The 26,354-nt window shown below is 49.1% G+C and overlaps 1 protein-coding gene across 1 annotated transcript in view; it reads left to right on the forward strand.

Moving 5' to 3' along the window:
* CARF (calcium responsive transcription factor) overlaps positions 1-26,354 on the forward strand; it is a 134,384-nt gene that overhangs the window by 15,925 nt on the left and 92,105 nt on the right. The window contains exon 2 of the mRNA XM_089670569.1: positions 23,660-23,778. Within this exon, the coding sequence (XP_089526695.1) occupies positions 23,671-23,778 (108 nt within the window). The 5' untranslated portion in view covers positions 23,660-23,670. The remainder of the gene's footprint in view (positions 1-23,659; positions 23,779-26,354) is intronic.

Here is a 26,354-nt window from a genome sequence, read left to right on the forward strand (position 1 = left end):
TCAGGGCCACAGAATTCATACTCAGGGACAGACAGAATTGTTACTGAGTGCCAGAGAATTGTTACTCAGGGACAGACAGAATTGTTACTGAGTGCCAGAGAATTCTTACTCAGGGCCACAGAATTCATTCTCAGGGACAGACAGAATTGTTACTCAGGGACAGACAGAATTGTTACTGAGTGCCAGAGAATTGTTACTCAGGGACAGACAGAATTGTTACTGAGTGCCAGAGAATTGTTACTCAGGGACAGACAGAATTGTTACTGAGTGCCAGAGAATTGTTACTCAGGGACAGACAGAATTGTTACTGAGTGCCAGAGAATTGTTACTCTCACAGACACAAAATTGTTACTTGCACAGACACAGAATTGTTACTTGCACAGACACACAATTGTTACTCAGGGCCACAGAATTCATACTCAGGGACAGACAGAATTGTTACTGAGTGCCAGAGAATTCTTACTCAGGGCCACAGAATTCATACTCAGGGACAGACAGAATTGTTACTCAGGGACAGACAGAATTGTTACTGAGTGCCAGAGAATTGTTACTCAGGGACAGACAGAATTGTTACTGAGTGCCAGAGAATTCTTACTCAGGGACAGACAGAATTGTTACTGAGTGCCAGAGAATTGTTACTCTCACAGACACAAAATTGTTACTTGCACAGACACAGAATTGTTACTCGCACAGAGACAGAATTGTTACTCAGGGCCACAGAATTCATACTCAGGGACAGACAGAATTGTTACTGAGTGCCAGAGAATTGTTACTCAGGGACAGACAGAATTGTTACTGAGTGCCAGAGAATTGTTACTCTCACAGACACAAAATTGTTACTTGCACAGACACAGAATTGTTACTTGCACAGACACACAATTGTTACTCAGGGCCACAGAATTCATACTCAGGGACAGACAGAATTGTTACTGAGTGCCAGAGAATTCTTACTCAGGGCCACAGAATTCATACTCAGGGACAGACAGAATTGTTACTCAGGGACAGACAGAATTGTTACTGAGTGCCAGAGAATTGTTACTCAGGGACAGACAGAATTGTTACTGAGTGCCAGAGAATTGTTACTCTCACAGACACAAAATTGTTACTTGCACAGACACAGAATTGTTACTTGCACAGACACACAATTGTTACTCAGGGCCACAGAATTCATACTCAGGGACAGACAGAATTGTTACTGAGTGCCAGAGAATTGTTACTCAGGGACAGACAGAATTGTTACTGAGTGCCAGAGAATTCTTACTCAGGGCCACAGAATTCATTCTCAGGGACAGACAGAATTGTTACTCAGGGACAGACAGAATTGTTACTGAGTGCCAGAGAATTGTTACTCAGGGACAGACAGAATTGTTACTGAGTGCCAGAGAATTGTTACTCAGGGACAGACAGAATTGTTACTGAGTGCCAGAGAATTGTTACTCAGGGACAGACAGAATTGTTACTGAGTGCCAGAGAATTGTTACTCTCACAGACACAAAATTGTTACTTGCACAGACACAGAATTGTTACTTGCACAGACACACAATTGTTACTCAGGGCCACAGAATTCATACTCAGGGACAGACAGAATTGTTACTGAGTGCCAGAGAATTCTTACTCAGGGCCACAGAATTCATACTCAGGGACAGACAGAATTGTTACTCAGGGACAGACAGAATTGTTACTGAGTGCCAGAGAATTGTTACTCAGGGACAGACAGAATTGTTACTGAGTGCCAGAGAATTCTTACTCAGGGACAGACAGAATTGTTACTGAGTGCCAGAGAATTGTTACTCTCACAGACACAAAATTGTTACTTGCACAGACACAGAATTGTTACTCGCACAGAGACAGAATTGTTACTCGCACAGAGACAGAATTGTTACTCAGGGCCACAGAATTCATACTCAGGGACAGACAGAATTGTTACTGAGTGCCAGAGAATTGTTACTCAGGGACAGACAGAATTGTTACTGAGTGCCAGAGAATTGTTACTCTCACAGACACAAAATTGTTACTTGCACAGACACAGAATTGTTACTTGCACAGACACACAATTGTTACTCAGGGCCACAGAATTCATACTCAGGGACAGACAGAATTGTTACTGAGTGCCAGAGAATTCTTACTCAGGGCCACAGAATTCATACTCAGGGACAGACAGAATTGTTACTCAGGGACAGACAGAATTGTTACTGAGTGCCAGAGAATTGTTACTCAGGGACAGACAGAATTGTTACTGAGTGCCAGAGAATTGTTACTCTCACAGACACAAAATTGTTACTTGCACAGACACAGAATTGTTACTTGCACAGACACACAATTGTTACTCAGGGCCACAGAATTCATACTCAGGGACAGACAGAATTGTTACTGAGTGCCAGAGAATTGTTACTCAGGGACAGACAGAATTGTTACTGAGTGCCAGAGAATTGTTACTCTCACAGACACAAAATTGTTACTTGCACAGACACAGAATTGTTACTCGCACAGAGACAGAATTGTTACTCAGGGCCACAGAATTCATACTCAGGGACAGACAGAATTGTTACTGAGTGCCAGAGAATTGTTACTCAGGGACAGACAGAATTGTTACTGAGTGCCAGAGAATTGTTACTCTCACAGACACAAAATTGTTACTTGCACAGACACAGAATTGTTACTTGCACAGACACACAATTGTTACTGAGTGCCAGAGAATTGTTACTCAGGGACAGACAGAATTGTTACTGAGTGCCAGAGAATTGTTACTCAGGGACAGTCAGAATTGTTACTGAGTGCCAGAGAATTGTTACTCAGGGACAGACAGAATTGTTACTGAGTGCCAGAGAATTGTTACTCGCACAGACACAAAATTGTTACTTGCACAGACACAAAATTGTTACTTGCACAGACACAGAATTGTTACTCGCGCAGACACAGAATTGTTACTCAGGGCCACAGAATTCATACTCAGGGACAGACAGAATTGTTACTGAGTGCCAGAGAATTGTTACTCAGGGACAGACAGAATTGTTACTGAGTGCCAGAGAATTGTTACTCAGGGACAGACAGAATTGTTACTGAGTGCCAGAGAATTGTTACTCAGGGACAGACAGAATTGTTACTGAGTGCCAGAGAATTGTTACTCGCACAGACACAAAATTGTTACTTGCACAGACACAGAATTGTTACTCGCACAGACACAGAATTGTTACTCGCACAGACACAGAATTGTTACTCAGGGCCACAGAATTCATACTCAGGGACAGACAGAATTGTTACTGAGTGCCAGAGAATTGTTACTCAGGGACACCTAATCGTTGAATTAAATAGTATGTCAGACAACATGCAGAGGAGTGGCAGAGGAGGCAATGTTTTAGGAGCGAGCAGACGTGGCAGCAGAGGAAGGGGTCGAGGCAGCAGTATTCGCAGCCAGAGGCCAGTGCTCCCGGTGTCATCCAGCGGTCGTGTCTCCACCGACAACCCTGCCGTCATTGATTGGTTGGCTCGGTCGTCTTCCTCTTCCCAGGTCACCTCTGACACCTACAGCCAACGGTCGGTGGGTACGTCAGACACAACCGTTAGTTGGCATGGCCCGGGACCAAGCCCACTGAAATCACGTGTCCTCTACCTGCCCCTGTCCTTTGCTGTTCCCTCACCAAGCGAAGTATCGCATGCTGTGGGCTCAGCCCCACTGTACAGTGAGGAAGAGCTAACAGAGGGCGGTCAGGAACGGGGGGAGACATCGGCCTTTTCAGCAGCCAAGCGAACAAGTACTGGCGAGGAGAGTGGCTCGGTAGCCGGTCTAGAGACAGGTCTGTCTCCTGACCCAGACGCAGCCGAGGGGGCTAGTAGTGAGGCGGAGACCCTACTTGATGATGAGGAGGTTGATCGCACTTGGCAGCCTCGTCGTCATCAGGCAATTTCTTCCGCATCATCAGGAGAAGAGGGTGGCAGCTTGGCAGCGAGCAAAACAGTCGGTGGGTTGCCCAGGAGACAGCAGCAGGGTCGCATCAGTGTCAGTGGAGCCAAACGTCCACGGAGTAGAGCACCAGCTCCACTGCAGCCTACCACCACGGCCAGTAGTGGTGCCGGTGCGCACGGAGGAAGTAGCAGTCAGCCAGTGAAGAGTAGCGGGGGCAAAGTTTCCTACTCGGTGGTGTGGCAATTTTTCCTCAAGCCGCCCGAGGAAGTAAACGTAGCCGTATGTCGACTATGTGGCCAGAAATGCAAGCGTGGCCAGGGGGCCCATGTTGGGACTACAGCGTTGCGTCAGCATATGCAGCGTCACCATTCGGTGGCCTGGGAAAACCGTGATAAACATACGGCGGTTCTGCCTGCCCCAGCCCCCGCTCCATCACCCGCTCCGTTACTTGCTCCGTCACCCGACGTCGTCAATCGCCCTCTATCAGCCAGTCAAGGCTCCAACACCTCTGCTGAGGGGAGTTGTCGCTCGTTGGCATCTTCCGCTCGTTCAGATGCTCCTTCTCCTGCTACTCCTCTTCTCGGATTCCGTCAACAGTCTTTCTTGGAATCCGTATCCAAGAGACAACAGTTTGCGAGCACGCACCCGACGGTGCAAAAGCTGAACGTCCTCCTGTCCAAGTTGCTGGTGCTGCAGTCCCTCCCTTTCCAACTGGTGGACTCAGCACCTTTCCGAGAAATGATGGCTTGTGCCGCGCCGCGGTGGAGAGTGCCAAGCCGTCATTTCTTTGCCCAAAAGGCAGTGCCAGCCCTGCATTCACATGTAGAAGAGATGGTGGGCCAGTCTTTGAGCATGTCGGTCTCTGCCAAAGTGCACGGCAGCGCCGACGTGTGGAGCTGTAACTACGGTCAGGGACAGTACATGTCATTTACGGCCCACTGGGTGAACGTGGTGCCGGCACAGCCGCACCAGCAACTTGGACAGGTCACGACGCTTTTGCCTCCACGTTTGCACGTCCTTGGTCCAGCAAGCATGTCCGCCTCTACCACCTCTTTTTCCGCCGTGTCCTCAGCCGCCACCCCCGTGCCAAGTCCCATTACCCGACCGGCATATCACATGTGCAGGGCGCAACGGTGTCACGCTGTGCTGCACCTGGTATGCCTTGGCGAACGTAGTCACACAGGGGAGGAACTGCTGAGTGTAATGAACAGAGAAATCGACAGATGGCTGTCTCCGCGCAAACTAAAAATCGGAACCATGTTGACTGACAACGGAAAGAACATGGTGTCTGCTCTGCGTCAAGGAAGGTTGTGCCATGCGCCATGCATGGCTCACGTGTTCAATCTGGTTGTCAAGCGGTTCCTAAAATCCACCATCCCACTGCAAGACATCCTTAAAATGTCACGTAAACTGTGCATGCATTTCAGCCATTCCTACACCGCAAAGAACACCCTCATTGAGCTGCAGCGGCAGAACGGAATTCCACAGCATCGCCTGATCTGCGACGTTGCAACAAGGTGGAATTCAACCCTACACATGTTAGACCGCCTTTACGAGCAGCGAAAGGCCATCACCGATTTCCTGATGTTACAAGCGGATAAAGGTACTCCCCTGTGTAACTTAGATGTCAGCCATTGGCAGCTCATGCGTGACACCTGCCGCTTGCTCAGGCCCTTTGAGGAGGCCACGCTATTCGTGAGTCGGCAGGACTATGGGATGAACGACGTCATTCCTCTGTTGCACGTCCTGGAACAAATGCTGTTAACAATGGCTGGTCAGGGTGCGGTAGACGTGGCGCACAGATCTCAACGCCACATGACCCCTGTGGGGGCAGGACAGGAAGAAGAGGAGGAGGTAGAGGAGGACATTTGTGCTCAGGAATTATTGAGTGAAATGGGTGGTTTTTCCACTCAGCGGACAGGAGTGGAGGAGCAGGAGCATCTGGTAGAGGAGGAGGAGGAGGAGACAGAGGACCCAGACGCACCGTGGCAGTATGCTGTGGAGATGGAGGCAGGGAGTCCCTCGCATTCCTTGGCACAAATGGCCCATAGCATGCTCGGTTGCTTGCGTAGCGACAGCCGAATAATAACCATCAGACAGAGGGATGACTTTTGGCTGTCCACCTTGTTGGACCCTCGCTACCGGTCCAAAATGGTGGCCTTTTTCACACCTGCTGAGAGGGAGGCCAAAATTACGTACTATAAAAACCACCTATGTAGTCAGTTGGTCTCTGCCTTTGTGCGCCATCGTCCATCCTCAGACACTGTGGGCCCTGTGCGCTCGCGTTCCGCTGGCATGGCAGCAGGGGAGGGGTGGGGTGGTAGGAGCAGCGGCAGCTCCACCAGCAGCGGCTGCCTCAGTCTGCAGTCGATGATGAGTAGCTTTCTTCACCAGCGCAGTGAGGAAACTACTAACCAGCCGCAGCAGCAGCAGCAGCATCAGGTGGACCTGGAGCAGGAGCTCAAACAACAGGCTTGGGCCTACTTGGACAGCACCCTGCCAACCGAGGTAGACAATCCCCTTGACTACTGGGCAACGAAACTTGACCTTTGGCCCCAACTAGCTGAATTTGCCCTTGAAAGGCTGTCATGCCCGGCCAGTAGCGTGGCATCGGAGCGCGTGTTTAGTGCGGCAGGAGGTATTGTAACTCCGCGGAGGACACGACTGTCCACCCAAAGTGTGGAGAGACTCACGTTTGTGAAAATGAATCAGGCGTGGATTAGTCTGGATTTCAAACCACCAGTTCCTGACACAACTGACTAAATCCGCCATGAATCATGCCTCAAACATGTGCCACTTTCAGGTCTCCTCACACTGCTGGTGTGTTGAATTTTTTGACATAGGGTGCTGGCAGATTACGGGCCTCCTATAGCTGCTGCCAGGCCCCTAATCTGCCATAGGCCCCTATATACCACCTCCTCCTGCTGCTGCCAGGTCCAGAGTCTCTCATGGGTCCCTGTACGGCCTCCCATTGCTGCTGTCTCCATCGCCACACTCTGCTGCCATGTGCCACTTTCAGGTCTCTTCACACTGCTGGTGTGTTAAATTTTTTGACATAGGGTGCAGGCAGATTACGGGCCTCACATAGCTGCTGCCAGGCCCCTAATCTGCCATGGGCCCCTATATACCACCTCCTCCTGCTGCTGCCAGGTCCAGAGTCTCTCATGGGTCCCTGTACGGCCTCCCATTGCTGCTGTCTCCATCGCCACACTCTGCTGCCATGTGCCACTTTCAGGTCTCTTCACACTGCTGGTGTGTTAAATTTTTTGACATAGGGTGCAGGCAGATTACGGGCCTCACATAGCTGCTGCCAGGCCCCTAATCTGCCATGGGCCCCTATATACCACCTCCTCCTGCTGCTGCCAGGTCCAGAGTCTCTCATGGGTCCCTGTACGGCCTCCCATTGCTGCTGTCTCCATCGCCACACTCTGCTGCCATGTGCCACTTTCAGGTCTCTTCACACTGCTGGTGTGTTAAATTTTTTGACATAGGGTGCAGGCAGATTACGGGCCTCACATAGCTGCTGCCAGGCCCCTAATCTGCCATAGGCCCCTATATACCGCCTCCTCATGCTGCTGCCAAGTCCAGAGTCTCTCATGGGTCCCTGTACGGCCTCCCATTGCTGCTGTCTCCATCGCCACACTCTGCTGCCATGTGCCACTTTCAGGTCTCTTCACACTGCTGGTGTGTTAAATTTTTTGACATAGGGTGCAGGCAGATTACGGGCCTCACATAGCTGCTGCCAGGCCCCTAATCTGCCATGGGCCCCTATAAACCGCCTCCTCATGCTGCTGCCAAGTCTAGAGTCTCTCATGGGTCCCTGTACGGCCTCCCATTGCTGCTGTCTCCATCGCCACACTCTGCTGCCATGTGCCACTTTCAGGTCTCTTCACACTGCTGGTGTGTTTAATTTTTTGACATAGGGTGCTGCAAGATAACGGGCCTCACATAGCTGCTGCCAGGCCCCTAATCTGCCATGGGCCCCTATATACCGCCTCCTCATGCTGCTGCCAAGTCCAGAGTCTCTCATGGGTCCCTGTACGGCCTCCCATTGCTGCTGTCTCCATCGCCACACTCTGCTGCCATGTGCCACTTTCAGGTCTCTTCACACTGCTGGTGTGTTTAATTTTTTGACATAGGGTGCTGCAAGATAACGGGCCTCACATAGCTGCTGCCAGGCCCCTAATCTGCCATGGGCCCCTATATACCGCCTCCTCATGCTGCTGCCAAGTCCATAGTCTGTCATGGTCCCTGTACGGCCTCCCATTGCTGCTGTCTCCATCGCCACACTCTGCTGCCATGTGCCACTTTCAGGTCTCTTCACACTGCTGGTGTGTTAAATTTTTTGACATAGGGTGCAGGCAGATTACGGGCCTCACATAGCTGCTGCCAGGCCCCTAATCTGCCATGGGCCCCTATATACCACCTCCTCATGCTGCTGCCAAGTCCAGAGTCTGTCATGGTCCCTGTACGGCCTCCCATTGCTGCTGTCTCCATCGCCACACTCTGCTGCCATGTGCCACTTTCAGGTCTCTTCACACTGCTGGTGTGTTAAATTTTTTGACATAGGGTGCAGGCAGATTACGGGCCTCACATAGCTGCTGCCAGGCCCCTAATCTGCCATGGGCCCCTATATACCACCTCCTCCTGCTGCTGCCAGGTCCAGAGTCTCTCATGGGTCCCTGTACGGCCTCCCATTGCTGCTGTCTCCATCGCCACACTCTGCTGCCATGTGCCACTTTCAGGTCTCTTCACACTGCTGGTGTGTTTAATTTTTTGACATAGGGTGCTGCAAGATAACGGGCCTCACATAGCTGCTGCCAGGCCCCTAATCTGCCATGGGCCCCTATATACCGCCTCCTCATGCTGCTGCCAAGTCCAGAGTCTCTCATGGGTCCCTGTACGGCCTCCCATTGCTGCTGTCTCCATCGCCACACTCTGCTGCCATGTGCCACTTTCAGGTCTCTTCACACTGCTGGTGTGTTAAATTTTTTGACATAGGGTGCAGGCAGATTACGGGCCTCACATAGCTGCTGCCAGGCCCCTAATCTGCCATGGGCCCCTATATACCGCCTCCTCATGCTGCTGCCAAGTCCAGAGTCTGTCATGGTCCCTGTACGGCCTCCCATTGCTGCTGTCTCCATCGCCACACTCTGCTGCCATGTGCCACTTTCAGGTCTCTTCACACTGCTGGTGTGTTAAATTTTTTGACATAGGGTGCAGGCAGATTACGGGCCTCACATAGCTGCTGCCAGGCCCCTAATCTGCCATGGGCCCCTATATACCACCTCCTCCTGCTGCTGCCAGGTCCAGAGTCTCTCATGGGTCCCTGTACGGCCTCCCATTGCTGCTGTCTCCATCGCCACACTCTGCTGCCATGTGCCACTTTCAGGTCTCTTCACACTGCTGGTGTGTTAAATTTTTTGACATAGGGTGCTGCAAGATAACGGGCCTCACATAGCTGCTGCCAGGCCCCTAATCTGCCATGGGCCCCTATATACCGCCTCCTCATGCTGCTGCCAAGTCCATAGTCTGTCATGGTCCCTGTACGGCCTCCCATTGCTGCTGTCTCCATCGCCACACTCTGCTGCCATGTGCCACTTTCAGGTCTCTTCACACTGCTGGTGTGTTAAATTTTTTGACATAGGGTGCAGGCAGATTACGGGCCTCACATAGCTGCTGCCAGGCCCCTAATCTGCCATGGGCCCCTATATACCGCCTCCTCATGCTGCTGCCAAGTCCAGAGTCTGTCATGGTCCCTGTACGGCCTCCCATTGCTGCTGTCTCCATCGCCACACTCTGCTGCCATGTGCCACTTTCAGGTCTCTTCACACTGCTGGTGTGTTAAATTTTTTGACATAGGGTGCAGGCAGATTACGGGCCTCACATAGCTGCTGCCAGGCCCCTAATCTGCCATGGGCCCCTATATACCACCTCCTCCTGCTGCTGCCAGGTCCAGAGTCTCTCATGGGTCCCTGTACGGCCTCCCATTGCTGCTGTCTCCATCGCCACACTCTGCTGCCATGTGCCACTTTCAGGTCTCTTCACACTGCTGGTGTGTTAAATTTTTTGACATAGGGTGCTGCAAGATAACGGGCCTCACATAGCTGCTGCCAGGCCCCTAATCAGCCATGGGCCCCTATACCGCCTCCTCCTGCTGCTGCCAGGTCCAGAGTCTCTCATGCCATGTGCCACTTTCAGGTCTCTTCACACTGCTGGTGTGTTAAATTTTTTGACATAGGGTGCAGGCAGATTACGGGCCTCACATAGCTGCTGCCAGGCCCCTAATCTGCCATGGGCCCCTATATACCGCCTCCTCATGCTGCTGCCAAGTCCAGAGTCTGTCATGGTCCCTGTACGGCCTCCCATTGCTGCTGTCTCCATCGCCACACTCTGCTGCCATGTGCCACTTTCAGGTCTCTTCACACTGCTGGTGTGTTAAATTTTTTGACATAGGGTGCAGGCAGATTACGGGCCTCACATAGCTGCTGCCAGGCCCCTAATCTGCCATGGGCCCCTATATACCGCCTCCTCATGCTGCTGCCAAGTCCAGAGTCTGTCATGGTCCCTGTACGGCCTCCCATTGCTGCTGTCTCCATCGCCACACTCTGCTGCCATGTGCCACTTTCAGGTCTCTTCACACTGCTGGTGTGTTAAATTTTTTGACATAGGGTGCAGGCAGATTACGGGCCTCACATAGCTGCTGCCAGGCCCCTAATCTGCCATGGGCCCCTATATACCGCCTCCTCATGCTGCTGCCAAGTCCAGAGTCTGTCATGGTCCCTGTACGGCCTCCCATTGCTGCTGTCTCCATCGCCACACTCTGCTGCCATGTGCCACTTTCAGGTCTCTTCACACTGCTGGTGTGTTAAATTTTTTGACATAGGGTGCAGGCAGATTACGGGCCTCACATAGCTGCTGCCAGGCCCCTAATCTGCCATAGGCCCCTATATACCGCCTCCTCATGCTGCTGCCAAGTCCAGAGTCTGTCATGGTCCCTGTACGGCCTCCCATTGCTGCTGTCTCCATCGCCACACTCTGCTGCCATGTGCCACTTTCAGGTCTCTTCACACTGCTGGTGTGTTAAATTTTTTGACATAGGGTGCAGGCAGATTACGGGCCTCACATAGCTGCTGCCAGGCCCCTAATCTGCCATGGGCCCCTATATACCACCTCCTCCTGCTGCTGCCAGGTCCAGAGTCTCTCATGGGTCCCTGTACGGCCTCCCATTGCTGCTGTCTCCATCGCCACACTCTGCTGCCATGTGCCACTTTCAGGTCTCTTCACACTGCTGGTGTGTTTAATTTTTTGACATAGGGTGCTGCAAGATAACGGGCCTCACATAGCTGCTGCCAGGCCCCTAATCTGCCATGGGCCCCTATATACCGCCTCCTCATGCTGCTGCCAAGTCCAGAGTCTCTCATGGGTCCCTGTACGGCCTCCCATTGCTGCTGTCTCCATCGCCACACTCTGCTGCCATGTGCCACTTTCAGGTCTCTTCACACTGCTGGTGTGTTAAATTTTTTGACATAGGGTGCAGGCAGATTACGGGCCTCACATAGCTGCTGCCAGGCCCCTAATCTGCCATGGGCCCCTATATACCGCCTCCTCATGCTGCTGCCAAGTCCAGAGTCTGTCATGGTCCCTGTACGGCCTCCCATTGCTGCTGTCTCCATCGCCACACTCTGCTGCCATGTGCCACTTTCAGGTCTCTTCACACTGCTGGTGTGTTAAATTTTTTGACATAGGGTGCAGGCAGATTACGGGCCTCACATAGCTGCTGCCAGGCCCCTAATCTGCCATGGGCCCCTATATACCACCTCCTCCTGCTGCTGCCAGGTCCAGAGTCTCTCATGGGTCCCTGTACGGCCTCCCATTGCTGCTGTCTCCATCGCCACACTCTGCTGCCATGTGCCACTTTCAGGTCTCTTCACACTGCTGGTGTGTTAAATTTTTTGACATAGGGTGCTGCAAGATAACGGGCCTCACATAGCTGCTGCCAGGCCCCTAATCAGCCATGGGCCCCTATACCGCCTCCTCCTGCTGCTGCCAGGTCCAGAGTCTCTCATGCCATGTGCCACTTTCAGGTCTCTTCACACTGCTGGTGTGTTAAATTTTTTGACATAGGGTGCAGGCAGATTACGGGCCTCACATAGCTGCTGCCAGGCCCCTAATCTGCCATGGGCCCCTATATACCGCCTCCTCATGCTGCTGCCAAGTCCAGAGTCTGTCATGGTCCCTGTACGGCCTCCCATTGCTGCTGTCTCCATCGCCACACTCTGCTGCCATGTGCCACTTTCAGGTCTCTTCACACTGCTGGTGTGTTAAATTTTTTGACATAGGGTGCAGGCAGATTACGGGCCTCACATAGCTGCTGCCAGGCCCCTAATCTGCCATGGGCCCCTATATACCGCCTCCTCATGCTGCTGCCAAGTCCAGAGTCTGTCATGGTCCCTGTACGGCCTCCCATTGCTGCTGTCTCCATCGCCACACTCTGCTGCCATGTGCCACTTTCAGGTCTCTTCACACTGCTGGTGTGTTAAATTTTTTGACATAGGGTGCAGGCAGATTACGGGCCTCACATAGCTGCTGCCAGGCCCCTAATCTGCCATGGGCCCCTATATACCGCCTCCTCATGCTGCTGCCAAGTCCAGAGTCTGTCATGGTCCCTGTACGGCCTCCCATTGCTGCTGTCTCCATCGCCACACTCTGCTGCCATGTGCCACTTTCAGGTCTCTTCACACTGCTGGTGTGTTAAATTTTTTGACATAGGGTGCAGGCAGATTACGGGCCTCACATAGCTGCTGCCAGGCCCCTAATCTGCCATAGGCCCCTATATACCGCCTCCTCATGCTGCTGCCAAGTCCAGAGTCTGTCATGGTCCCTGTACGGCCTCCCATTGCTGCTGTCTCCATCGCCACACTCTGCTGCCATGTGCCACTTTCAGGTCTCTTCACACTGCTGGTGTGTTAAATTTTTTGACATAGGGTGCAGGCAGATTACGGGCCTCACATAGCTGCTGCCAGGCCCCTAATCTGCCATGGGCCCCTATATACCACCTCCTCCTGCTGCTGCCAGGTCCAGAGTCTCTCATGGGTCCCTGTACGGCCTCCCATTGCTGCTGTCTCCATCGCCACACTCTGCTGCCATGTGCCACTTTCAGGTATCTTCACACTGCTGGTGTGTTAAATTTTTTGACATAGGGTGCTGCAAGATAACGGGCCTCACATAGCTGCTGCCAGGCCCCTAATCAGCCATGGGCCCCTATACCGCCTCCTCCTGCTGCTGCCAGGTCCAGAGTCTCTCATGCCATGTGCCACTTTCAGGTCTCTTCACACTGCTGGTGTGTTAAATTTTTTGACATAGGGTGCAGGCAGATTACGGGCCTCACATAGCTGCTGCCAGGCCCCTAATCTGCCATGGGCCCCTATATACCGCCTCCTCATGCTGCTGCCAGGTCCAGAGTCTCTCATGGGTCCCTGTACGGCCTCCCATTGCTGCTTTCTCCATCGCCACACTCTGCCATGTGCCACTTTCAGGTCTCCTCACACACTGCTGGTGTGTTGAATTTTTTGACATAGGGTGCTGGCAGATTACGGGCCTCCCATAGCTGCTGCCAGGCCCCTAATCTGCCATGGGCCCCTATATACCGCCTCCTCATGCTGCTGCCAAGTCCAGAGTCTGTCATGGGTCCCTGTACGGCCTCCCATTGCTGCTGTCTCCATCGCCACACTCTGCCATGTGCCACTTTCAGGTCTCCTCACACACTGCTGGTGTGTAGAATTTTTTGACATAGGGTGCTGGCAGATTACGGGCCTCCCATAGCTGCTGCCAGGCCCCTAATCTGCCATGGGCCCCTATATACCGCCTCCTCATGCTGCTGCCAAGTCCAGAGTCTGTCATGGGTCCCTGTACGGCCTCCCATTGCTGCTGTCTCCATCGCCACACTCTGCCATGTGCCACTTTCAGGTCTCCTCACACTGCTGGTGTGTTGAATTTTTTGACATAGGGTGCTGGCAGATTACGGGCCTCCTATAGCTGCTGCCAGGCCCCTAATCTGCCATGGGCCCCTATATACCGCCTCCTCATGCTGCTGCCAAGTTCAGAGTCTGTCATGGGTCCCTGTACGGCCTCCCATTGCTGCTGTCTCCATCGCCACACTCTGCCATGTGCCACTTTCAGGTCTCCTCACACTGCTGGTGTGTTGAATTTTTTGACATAGGGTGCTGGCAGATTACGGGCCTCCTATAGCTGCTGCCAGGCCCCTAATCTGCCATAAGCCCCTATATACCGCCTCCTCATGCTGCTGCCAAGTCCAGAGTCTGTCATGGGTCCCTGTACGGCCTCCCATTGCTGCTGTCTCCATCGCCACACTCTGCCATGTGCCACTTTCAGGTCTCCTCACACACTGCTGGTGTGTTGAATTTTTTGACATAGGGTGCTGGCAGATTACGGGCCTCCTATAGCTGCTGCCAGGCCCCTAATCTGCCGTAGGCCCCTATATACCGCCTCCTCATGCTGCTGCCAGGTCCAGAGTCTCTCATGGGTCCCTGTACGGCCTCCCATTGCTGCTGTCTCCATCGCCACACTCTGCCATGTGCCACTTTCAGGTCTCCTCACACTGCTGGTGTGTTCCATTTTTTGTCATAGGGTGCTGGCAGATTATGGGCCTCCCATAACTGCTGCCAGGCCCCTAATCTGCCATGGGCCCCTATACCGACTCCTCATGCTGTGACGTTGCAACAAGGTGGAATTCAACCCTACATATGTTAGACCGCCTTTACGAACAGCAAAAGGCCATCACAGATTTCCTGATGTTAAAAGCAGATAAAGGTACTCCCTGTGTAACTTAGATGTCAGCCATTGGCAGCTCATGCGTGACACCTGCGCTTGCTCAGGCCCTTTGAGGAGGCCACGCTATTCGTGAGTCGGCAGGACTATGGGATGAACGACGTCATTCCTCTGTTGCACGTCCTGGAACAAATGCTGTTAACAATGGCTGGTCAGGGTGCGGTAGACGTGGCGCACAGATCTCAACGCCACATGGCCCCTGTGGGGGCAGGACTGGAAGAAGAGGAGGAGGTAGAGGAGGACATTGGTGCTCAGGAATTATTGAGTGAAATGGGTGGTTTTTCCACTCAGCGGACAGGAGTGGAGGAGCAGGAGCATCTGGTAGAGGAGGAGGAAGAGGAGACAGAGGACCTAGACGCACCGTGGCAGTATGCTGTGGAGATGGAGGCAGGGAGTCCCTCGCATTCCTTGGCACAAATGGCCCATAGCATGCTCGGTTGCTTGCGTAGCGACAGCCGAATAATAACCATCAGACAGAGGGATGACTTTTGGCTGTCCACCTTGTTGGACCCTCGCTACCGTTCAAAAATGGTGGCCTTTTTCACACCTGCTGAGAGGGAGGCCAAAATAACGTACTATAAAAAACACCTATGTAGTCAGCTGGTCTCTGCCTGTCTGCGCCAACGTCCATCCTCAGACACTGTGGGCCCTGTGCGCTCGTGTTCCGCTGCCATGGCAGCAGGGGAGGGGTGGGGTGGTAGGAGCAGTGGCAGCTCCACCAGCAGCGGCTGCCTCAGTCTGCAGTCGATGATGAGTAGCTTTCTTCACCAGCGCAGTGAGGAAACTACTAACCAGCCGCAGCAGCAGCAGCAGCATCAGGTGGACCTGGAGCAGGAGCTCAAACAACAGGCTTAGGCCTACTTGGACAGCACCCTGCCAACCGAGGTAGACAATCCCCTTGACTACTGGGCAACGAAACTTGACCTTTGGCCCCAACTAGCTGAATTTGCCCTTGAAAGGCTGTCATGCCCGGCCAGTAGCGTGGCATCGGAGCGCGTGTTTAGTGCGGCAGGAGGTATTGCAACTCCGCGGAGGACACGACTGTCCACCCAAAGTGTGGAGAGACTCACGTTTGTGAAAATGAATCAGGCGTGGATTAGTCTGGATTTCAAACCACCAGTTCCTGACACAACTGACTAAATCCGCCATGAATCATGCCCCAAACATGTGCCACTTTCAGGTCTCCTCACACTGCTGGTGTGTTCCATTTTTTGTCATAGGGTGCTGGCAGATTACGGGCCTCCCATAGCTGCTGCCAGGCCCCTAATCTGCCATGGGCCCCTATACCGCCTCCTCATGCTGCTGCCAAGTCCAGAGTCTCTCATGGGTCCCTGTACGGCCTCCCATTGCTGCTGCCTCCATCGCCACACTCTGCCATGTGCCACTTTCAGGTCTCCTCACACTGCTGGTGTGTTCCATTTTTTGTCATAGGGTGCTGGCAGATTACGGGCCTCCCATAGCTGCTGCCAGGCCCCTAATCTGCCATGGGCCCCTATACCGCCTCCTCATGCTGCTGCCAGGTCCAGAGTCTCTCATGGGTCCCTGTACGGCCTCCCATTGCTGCTGTCTCCATCGCCACACTCTGCCATGTGCCACTTTCAGGTCTCCTCACACTGCTGGTGGGTTCCATTTTTTGTCATAGGGTGCTGGCAGATTACGGGCCTCCCATAGCTGCTGCCAGGCCCGTAATCTGCCATGGGCCCCCGTACCGACTCCTCATGCTGCTGCCAGGCCCGTAATCTGTCATGGGCCACTGTTGTCGCTTGTTGGCATATTCCGCTCGTTCAGATGCTCCTTCTCCTGCTACTCCTCTTCACGGATTCCGTCAGCAGTCTTTCTTGGAATCCGTTTCCAAGAGACAACAGTTTGCGAGCACGCACCCGACGGTGCAGAAGCTGAACGTCCTCCTGTCCAAGTTGCTGCTGCCAGGCTCGTAATCTGTCATGCGCCCCTGTACCGCCTCCTCATGCTGCTGCCAGGTCCAGAGTGTGTCATGGGCCCCCGTACCGACTCCTCATGCTGCTGCCAGGCCCGTAATCTGTCATGGGCCCCTGTACCGCCTCCCCATGCTGCTGCCAGGTCCAGAGTGTGTCATGGGTCCCTGTACGGCCTCCCATTGCTGCTGCCAGGCCCGTAATCTGCCATGGGCCCCTGTACCGACTCCTCATGCTGCTGCCAGGCCCGTAATCTGTCATGGGCCCCTGTACCGCCTCCTCATGCTGCTGCCAGGTCCAGAGTGTGTCATGGGTCCCTGTACGGCCTCCCATTGCTGCTGTCTCTATCGCCACACTCTGCCATGTGCCACTTTCAGGTCTCCTCACACTGCTGGTGGTTTCCATTTTTGTCATAGGGTGCTGTATGGCCTCCCATTGCTGCTGCCTCCACCGCCACACTGTGGCTCCACACTCTGGTTTTGGCCCCGTGACTGCCCAAATGAGTGAAGTGTGCGGTGATTCTAAGATCGACGGCACTCATCTGCATGTCATACTGACTGACAGTATTATTTCTCTTCCCCAGCAGACTCCAAGGGCATTTAAATTAAAGGTACAGTGTTCTGCACTAATATTAAGTCTCTCTGAAGCCTAGAAACACCCTTTTTTAAGTTAAATTCACAGCGAATTTATTCGACTCGAATCGAATATTGTCCACGAATTCGCCGAATCAGTCGAATCGAATTTTTCATTTCTTCGCTCATCTCTATACACATATACAAAATAATTTTTGTACATAACGTAAAAGCCTTTTCCTCAGTAGTTAATTTGGGAGTACAGTAGACCACTGGGTATATGCCCTGCCACTAGGAGGTTGGACACTAACAAGCTGAGACTCCGCTCCTCCCTCCTCTACAAGTGAATTCACCTCAGTAGAAGGTAACTTTAAGTATTCATAGAATCCTGAACTTTTAACACAGGAAACCAGCATGATAACCTAAAGTGATCCTAAAGGCTTAATTTTTGTTTTAATTAAAATAAAAAAAGAAGTTATACTTACCTGCTCTGTGTAATGATACTACACAGAGTGGTCTCTTATCTCTTCTTTGCAGTCCTTTACCAGCGCTGTTCCCCCTTCTTCCTGCAGGTACCACATAGCAAGCCATTTGCTAAGGTGGCACCTGTGTGGGCATGCTCCCGAACCTCGCTATGTGCATTCATAGACACACACAGTGCTAGTAAGCCATGCCCCCCTGCTCCCTCCTCACAGGCGTTTGACTGTGTGTTCTGTGAGACCAGGAATTGGAGGAGCGGTGCTGCAGATGTGACAGCACTGGATCGTAGCCAGGTAAGGGTTTGGGAATATGAAGGGGGGGGGGGGGCAGTTACTTAGGTGTTTTTTTTATCTTAGTTCAGGGAATGTATTAAGGTAATAAGCAGACTTTAGAACCACTTTAACAAGAGTAGAACCTGTGTCCCCCATTGGAACCATAGGAGAAAAGGATTTTATAGAAGATACAAACATTTTTTTTCTCCCAGTGTCCACTGGGGACACAGTAGACCACTGTGATGTCTAAATGCAATCCCTAAGAAGGGGAGGGGGAAATAATTCCACACATAGGTCACTACCTGTGGTGTTAGGTCCAGCTGATCACAAAGCCACTTCTAAGAGCTTTCAGCCAAGGGAGGCTGCCACATCCACACAGTTGAACTTTATGAAGTGCAGTCCATATGGAATTTATGCACAACTAGAAAGTCTAATGTCAAACAATCCAAAATGTTCTACATTGAGCATTAACAGCGAAGATTGTGGAACACATTCCCCTTTGTAAACAGACAGGAAGGGTGCAGACCTCATTGAAATCCCACTTAGTACGATGTTTTGCTTCAGGGAGTGGGACAACAGTTTGCATAATGCCAGTTTTTAGTAAAGTCTTGCCAGAAGGAAAAAAGCAAAGGAGAACCAAGGCCTTATATGTACAATGAGAAATTCAACAAGATGAGTGTTTACACACCTGAAGCACTATGGATTTTCATACCTTTAGATAAGCCATGTTCTTTGAGAGCCCAAGCCCATAAATTTAGGGAACAAGAAGCAAGATGTAGTATTGGTCTCTGTACCAGGACCTAGTCAGGCACCACCACTGTGGTAGCGAACCCCTCCAGCATGATTTCTATAAGAGTCATAGAGAGGAAGAGAACACAAAATCAGTGCATACTGTATGTAGTCTACAATGTGAGCAAATCATCAACTGTATCTGTGAGAATCTGGTCTTGTCCATGATCTTTGGAACTCTAATTGTGATGGTACACCATTAGGTCATGCCTGCGTTTTGGTCCATCAGCGTGTTCCTCTGAGAACCCCAGGGAGACCCTAGCAATTAGCTGTGGGAGGCAGCCCTATAGAAAGCAAGGGGAGCCTTCCAAATCCTTTAGCTATTTCCAGCTGTTCACATGTGATCACTCTGCAGCGATCACCTGCAAGTGATTGACCCTGGATGCAGACTGTGATCCTCTCCCCTCACCCGCTGTCACATTCTAAAATCGTCAGGAATTTTGAATGGAAAAATTACAAGTCCCATCTGCCAGCGCGGCAGGTGGCTTGTAGCTCTCAATGAACTGCGAGGTAGCTGATGAGCTCCCTCGTAGTTCATTCACTCTTCTTCCAACTTTCTAACAGTAAGCCCGTACAGGCAGAAAGCTGCAGGGAAAGTGTGCAGGAGCCTGACATTCCACCCACGATTCACCTTAACCCCCGCATGCAATGCTCTGCAGCCTTCTGTGTAAAAAAAATAAAATAATGTACTTTTTTAATAAAAATAATAATATAATAATTAATATAATTAATATTAATTAATATTAACATAATTAATATTTTTAAACAGTGCGCTGAACCCCTCTTTCTTTTTAACACAACAAAATATAGTAAACAATGATCCAATCTGTTCCCCTCACAGAAAGAGATGGTAATGACAGAAGTGACCAGTGCTGTCAAAATGATAAGTTCAGTATTGTCCCTGTATAACTGAAGATCAGATGCCATATACCCATTAACTTCTTCCTGTGAATCCAATCTTCCTACACCGTGACCTCCAAAAAATAAATATATTGTAGTATGCTCAGTACACCATGCCTCAAATCCTGTCCAATGTGCTCACAGTTATAATAAATAACCATATGTGTATTTGTTCACCAGTGTTCTTCTTTATCTACCCTTATACTTTATATACAGTGCCTTGAAAAAGTATTCATACCCCTTGAATTTTTCCACATTTTGTCATGTTACAACCAAAATCATAAATGTGTTTTATTGGGATTTTATGTGATAGACCAACACAAAGTGGCACATAATTGTAAAGTGGAAGGAAAACGATAAATAGTTTTCAACATTTTTTACAAATATCTGGAAAGTGTGGAGTGCATTTGTTTTCAGCCCCCTTTACTTTGATATCCCTAACTTAAATCTAGTGGAACCAATTGCCTTTAGACGTCACCTAATTAGTAAACAGAGTCCACCTGTGTGTAATTTAATCTCAGTATAAATACAGCTGTTCTGTGAACCCCTCAGAGGTTTATTAGAGAACATTAGTGAAGAAACAGCACCATGAAGGCCAAGGAACACACCAGACAGGTCAGTGATAAAGTTGTGGAGAAGTTTAAAGCAGGGTTAGGTTGTAAAAAAAAATATCACAAGCTTTGAACATCTCATAGAGCACTGTTCAATCCATCATCCGAAAATGGAAAGAGGCACAACTGCAATCCTACCAAGACATGGCCGTCTACCTACACTGACATGCTGGGCAAGGAGAGCATTAATCAGAAAAGTAGTCAAGAGGCCCATGGTAACTCTGGAGGAGCTGCAGAGATCCACAGCTCAGGTGTGAGAATCTTTCCACAGGACAACTATTAGTCGTGCACTACTCAAATCTGGCCTTTATGGAAAAGTGCAAAAAAAAAAAGCTGCTGTTGAAAGAAAGCCATAGGAAATCCCATTTGTAGTTTGCAGGAAGCCATGTGGGGGACACAGCAAATGTGGAAAAAGGTGCTCTGGTCAGATGAGACCAAAATTGATATTTTTGGCTTAAAAGCAAAATCTATGTGTGGTGGAACTAACACTGCACTTTGCCCTGAACACACCATCCCCACCGTGAAACGTGGTGGCAGCATCATGTTGTGGGAATGCTTTTCTTCAGCAGGGACAGGGAAGCTGGTCAGAGTTGATGGGAAGATGGATGGAGCCAAATACAGGGCAATCTTAGGAATATACCTGAGGCGGAGGGTCACCTTCCCGCAGGACAACAACCCTAAACATACAGCCAGAGCTACAATGGAATGGTTTAGACCAAAGCATATTCATTTGTTAGAATGGCCCAGTCAAAGTCCAGACCTAAATCCAATTGAAAATCTGTTGAAAGACTTGAAAATTGTTGTTCAAAGATGCTCTCCATCCAATCTGACAGAGCTTGAGCTATTTTGCAAAGAAGAATGGGCAAAAATGTCACTCTTTAGATGTGCAAAGCTGGTAGAGACATATCCAAAAAGACTTGCAGCTGGAATTGCAGTGAGAGGAGGTTCTACAAAGTATTGACTCCAGGGGGCTGAATACAAATGCACACCACACTTTTCAGATATTTATTTGTAAAACATTTTGAAAATTATTTTTCATTTTCCTTCCACTTCACAATTATGTGCCACTTTGTGTTTGTCTATCACATAAAATCCCAATAAAACACATTTACATTTTTGGTTGTAACATGACAAAATGTGGAAAATTTCAAAGGCTATGAATACATTTTTAAGGCACTGTACTTGGTGTATAGCCAATCGGTTATTCTCCTATTCACTTCAGCTCTGTGTATACTTGTGTCTGGTACTTCTATGAACACCTCACATGAAAATCCACATGGTTTTACCCAAAATACCAATATAGTGCAAAACTGTTTTCTAAAAATCTGTATCAGATAGAAAGCCACTCACATTATAATATATTAACTGTGCATTCCCATTAATACCCAGAGAAGGATCCGCCAAGTGTATCACCTCGCCAAAGACATTCCAAGCTCTTTACTGTACTCCCAATAAACTCTGCTTTTAATAAACCATTCCACCTTCTTCCTGCTTTTTATCAGCATGACTTGTGCGAATGATCCTCAAAAATAAAGACTAATATAGTGTAATATCGCTTATAAACAACATTAGAAAATAAAACTTAAAACCACTCACATTTTCCATACCACCTAAGAGTGCATATCCTTTTAAATGATCCAGATCCACCGCATGCACATGTTTAATAATGTCTCTCAATGTACTTTGCCAGATCGGTGCCTTTCAAATCACTTTCCACCAATCTCCTCCACTTTCAACAGTCCCCTTCTTAACTCCAGCTTCTCTCCAGGGTTCCCATGCAGGGGATATCATACAGAGGCCATAGTGCAGTAAATCTTTATAAAACCATATATTTATTAAAATCTATGCACTTACAAACATTCAGTGTAAAACAATCCTGTAACCACTTCCAAAATGGTCGATGTGTCACTTCCAGCGTATGCGATTGCATCAAGTCTGACATCACTTCCTGAGATTACATAATACATAGTGTCTCTCATATGATAAAATACTAGCTGGAAACCAGTGTTACATGCGCATTTTCTGCTCTGTGTTCAAAACACACTGCAGGTGTGATCTGCAGCAGGTGTCAATATTAAGTTAATGATATCCCAAATGCTGGTTGCAAACGCAGTGCATTTGCCCGCACCTGATCTCATGGTACAGAAGTAAAATGCGATGCAGTTGCAGGGAGTTTCCAAAAAGTAGTGCATGTACTACTTTTGGTGCTGTGCGATTTCAGCCCATTCAAAATGAATGGGCTGAAATTGTACCGCATATAACTTCATGTGAATCGCATAGGAATGCAAAACATGTTCCTGTGTGATTCCTGTTATGAACCAGCCCTAAATTTGTAATTTTTGAAGCAGGAGTGAACAGGCAGAGGGCAAAGGACTAATCACCAATATTGTATTTTTGACTTGCCATACTTTTCTCTTCACTGTATTTCTGTGTGGAGGCAGCCATCTTAGTGAAGGCAGGGATTTGCTTTCTCATGTCAGAGCCTCCAGCAAGGAGAACGGTAAGCAATAAGGATGACCTAAGGTTTTGGCCAAATTGGTAATGTCACTACTGTTTCCCCAAGCTCATCCTTTCTCAGTAAGGATGAGCTTGGGAAAACTATCGCATGATAGCAGGTTGCCAGCCCAATTAGCTACGCCGTTGGCATTTTGCACATGTAGCACGGGAGGGGATGCTGGTGACATCATTGACCTAATATGGCTACATGGCTATATTTGAACAATGTAATATGGCAATATTCAGTCAGTGATGCCACCAGCATCCCTGAACCTTTGTTAAGCGCAACTGTGGGGGAAGGAATTCTACAGCTATAGCTGACTAGATAGGTGGCCTGCTATCATGTGACAATTTCCTGTGGGAAGGGGCTGAGTTAGGTTTGGGTTGAATTGAGTTCAACCTGTACATTAGTTCATTCCTAGCAAGCAACAAGGTAGTGACATCACCAAATCTTATAATACTGACAATCAGAAGCACAGTGCCTTTGCTCTCACAATTCTGCTATGAGACCCAGCAGGGGTTTCCAACAATTACCTGCAGACAGAAGCCCCATTAAAGAGAGGCTGTCAGTTCCTGCAGCTGATCGCAGTGGCTTGTATTTAATCACTCAAGTAATGAATATCTGTGAATAATCAGCCCTGGAAACAGACAGCTGTGATTAGCTTCGGGAGCTGTCAGCCTTCCATTGCTTTCAACGGGGCTGCTGCCAGCAGCTAATCGCCAGGCATATCCATTGGGTCTCCTGCCTGTAATCGCTAACAGCTTCATTCTCAAGTGTGAATAACTCATTAAGAGTGATGTGAAAATATAGAAATATATATTGATTGATCATACATATCCTTCCTTCCAGACGACCTGGAAATGGAGAGCAGTGGATTGGAATGTGACACAGTGACACGCCCTACAGAGCTGCTTATCACCTGCACCAATGTAGATACTCCAGCAGAGGAAACAGAACTGGAAGCTGAGGTCAGTAAGTCATATTTTAGTGGAATAAGATTAAAGTAGAACTCCAACCAGAATGGTTTTCTAGTTTTTAGACAGGGAAAGGCTATAACTTTTGCCAGGATAGAAAGTGAAATAAAATCCACATTTTACGGTACCTGAGTAAGGCCTCTTGCACATGGGTGCCTGGGGCTGTACAACTTGAATTTTAGGTGTAATTCCCTGTCCAGGAGCCACAAGGCCTGTGTACAGCTGCCATAAAAATCTAAATCTGTATGTGGGTATATGTTAGTACTTTTGATAACACACGCATGTTTATGGACATATGCCCTTGGACACAGACAGTTTATTTCCAGGGTCATATGTCTTTACAAATGCATGTGTTTACAAAAGTACCAGCATATACCCACAGATAGATGTTTATGGGAAGCTGTACACAGAAATACTCCAAATTTATGTTGGATGTCCTGAGCAGCTTGTGTGTGTGAGACCTAAAAGGAAAATTGTCCAGTGGACACGTTCCAGTAATGGCTGCCAGTGCTGGGTTCTCCTATCACTTGAAAGTGAAGGGAAGGCCACTTAGTGGGGACACATGGTACATTAAAGGGTATGGAGAGGGGAGAAAATTACTTTTTTGATTTTGGCTAGAGTGAGGAATGATTAAAAACCCTGTCACACTATTTTTATTTCAAATATTTTTATTGAAGGAATTTTATCAAAAACAATATGTGGTACAACAAGAACAACAAGCGGTTCACATTGGGTACAGAGAGGTGTATATATACAGTAATTTCCCTACCATTTGGCTAGGGACAGTATAAACTGAGGTTTCGCTTAACTGAGAGGTATGCTTGGGAGAGTGTAAACCGGGGTGAGGTGAGATACTTTGTATAGGGTGGGTAAGGTATAGAAAAGGGGTTGGGGGGGAAGGGAGAACTAAACACCAGTCGTTTGCAGAGGGTATGTACAATATGGTTGTACGAGTATCATTTCATAGCGTAGTTAGGATTTTGAAGCCATCTGGACCAATGGAGTTCAAATTTGTGGTAAGAGGAGGTGTGGAGCGCTGATCTTTTTTCCATCTCGCATTGAAAATTAAGGTCGGTAAAGAGATCGGAGATAGAGGGAGTTTTGGATGATTTCCATAGATTAGCAATGTTAGTTTTAGCAGCTGCTAATATATGTATGATGATGATGCAAAGATCTGCAGGGAACTTGTCAATCCCTATATGTAGGAGAGCGGGAGCTGGGTTTGGTGTCGTTGGGGATCCGGTGATTGAGGAGATCAATTGGAACACTCTATTCCAGTAGGATTTTAAAGATTTGCATGCCCACAATATGTGGAAAGTTGAACCTATTTCTCCGCAATGTCTCCAACAAGTAGGAGAGTGTTGAGCGTAGTATATAGAGAGTTTAGCCAGTGTAAGGTACCATTGGTGTAAAATTTTCATGTATGATTCCCAGTGGGAGCTACATTTGGAGGCTTTGTGTGTGATGGTGAAGGTTCTTTCCCATGTGTGGGGTTGTATTGGTAGTGTAAGCGTTGTTTCCCAGTTGGATAGAGAAGTAGATTTTAAAGCAAACTTGGCGTTGGTTATTAGTGAATAAAAGGTTGAGATTCCTTTTTTGGTGTACTGTGGTTTCTGTAAGAGGCTAAATGTAGTAGAAGGGATTGCTATTGTATGTGGAAAATTTAGTTGTTGTAAAACATGTGCTATGCGCATGTACAGTATGTGTAGTATTCGTTGTTAGGCAGATGAAATTTTTCTTGGAGGGCTGAGAAGGAATCTAATTCAGTGTTTGTATAGATGTCTCTGATGTGTGAAATGCCATGTTTCTCCCATTGTCGTAGATTTAGGGAGAGGATAATGAAGTATAAAGTCGTAATTGGGGTAGGGATTGTTTTGGTGATCATGTGGTCACAGGTTAAAACATCGTACCAGGCTTGGAGAGAGGCCTGTATGCAATTGTGCTTGATTATAATTTGGTGTTGGGTGGTTTGAGGAAGGAATAGGATTTTGTCAGTTGTAGGCATGGAATGTGGGAGCGTTTCCATGGTTGTCCAAGACTTTTCTATAGTTGGATGCCGCCAGAAATAAATCTGATCTAACAGTGAAGCTGTGTAGTATGACTTTAAGTGGGGGAGGCCTACTCCTCCTCTATGGGTTGGAGTCACACTATTTTTAGTTGTCTGTGTCTCACTGATGAGATTTGTTTTTACTTGCTATCTTGAAGACGCAGGTGAGGAGAATTCTAATCTTAGGCTGGCCATAGACGGGCCGATAAACGAAAAATTGGTCGTTGCCGTTGCCACCAATGTCTACAAAAAATGTCCGTTTTTCGTGGATTTTCCAGCATGACCAATAAAAAGAAACGAGAAGATCCACGAAAAACGGCCGACAGCATTGCTCCACTAACGGCGTGAATATTGGCCAATTTTTCGTGCGGATGAAAATTCGGCCAATAAACGACCCGTCTATGGCCTGCATTAAACTGTTGTTACCAGAATACTTAACAGTTTGTGATTTCCTATCATTTTCTGTCTCAGTGATAGTGGTCAGCAAGACAAATAGAAGGGTGAATCCTCCCAGCAGGGGCAC

Source organism: Staurois parvus, unplaced genomic scaffold (genome assembly GCF_062004578.1).
Source record: "Staurois parvus isolate SC_StPar_1 unplaced genomic scaffold, SC_StPar_1.0 ptg000011l, whole genome shotgun sequence".
Lineage (NCBI taxonomy): Eukaryota > Metazoa > Chordata > Amphibia > Anura > Ranidae > Staurois > Staurois parvus.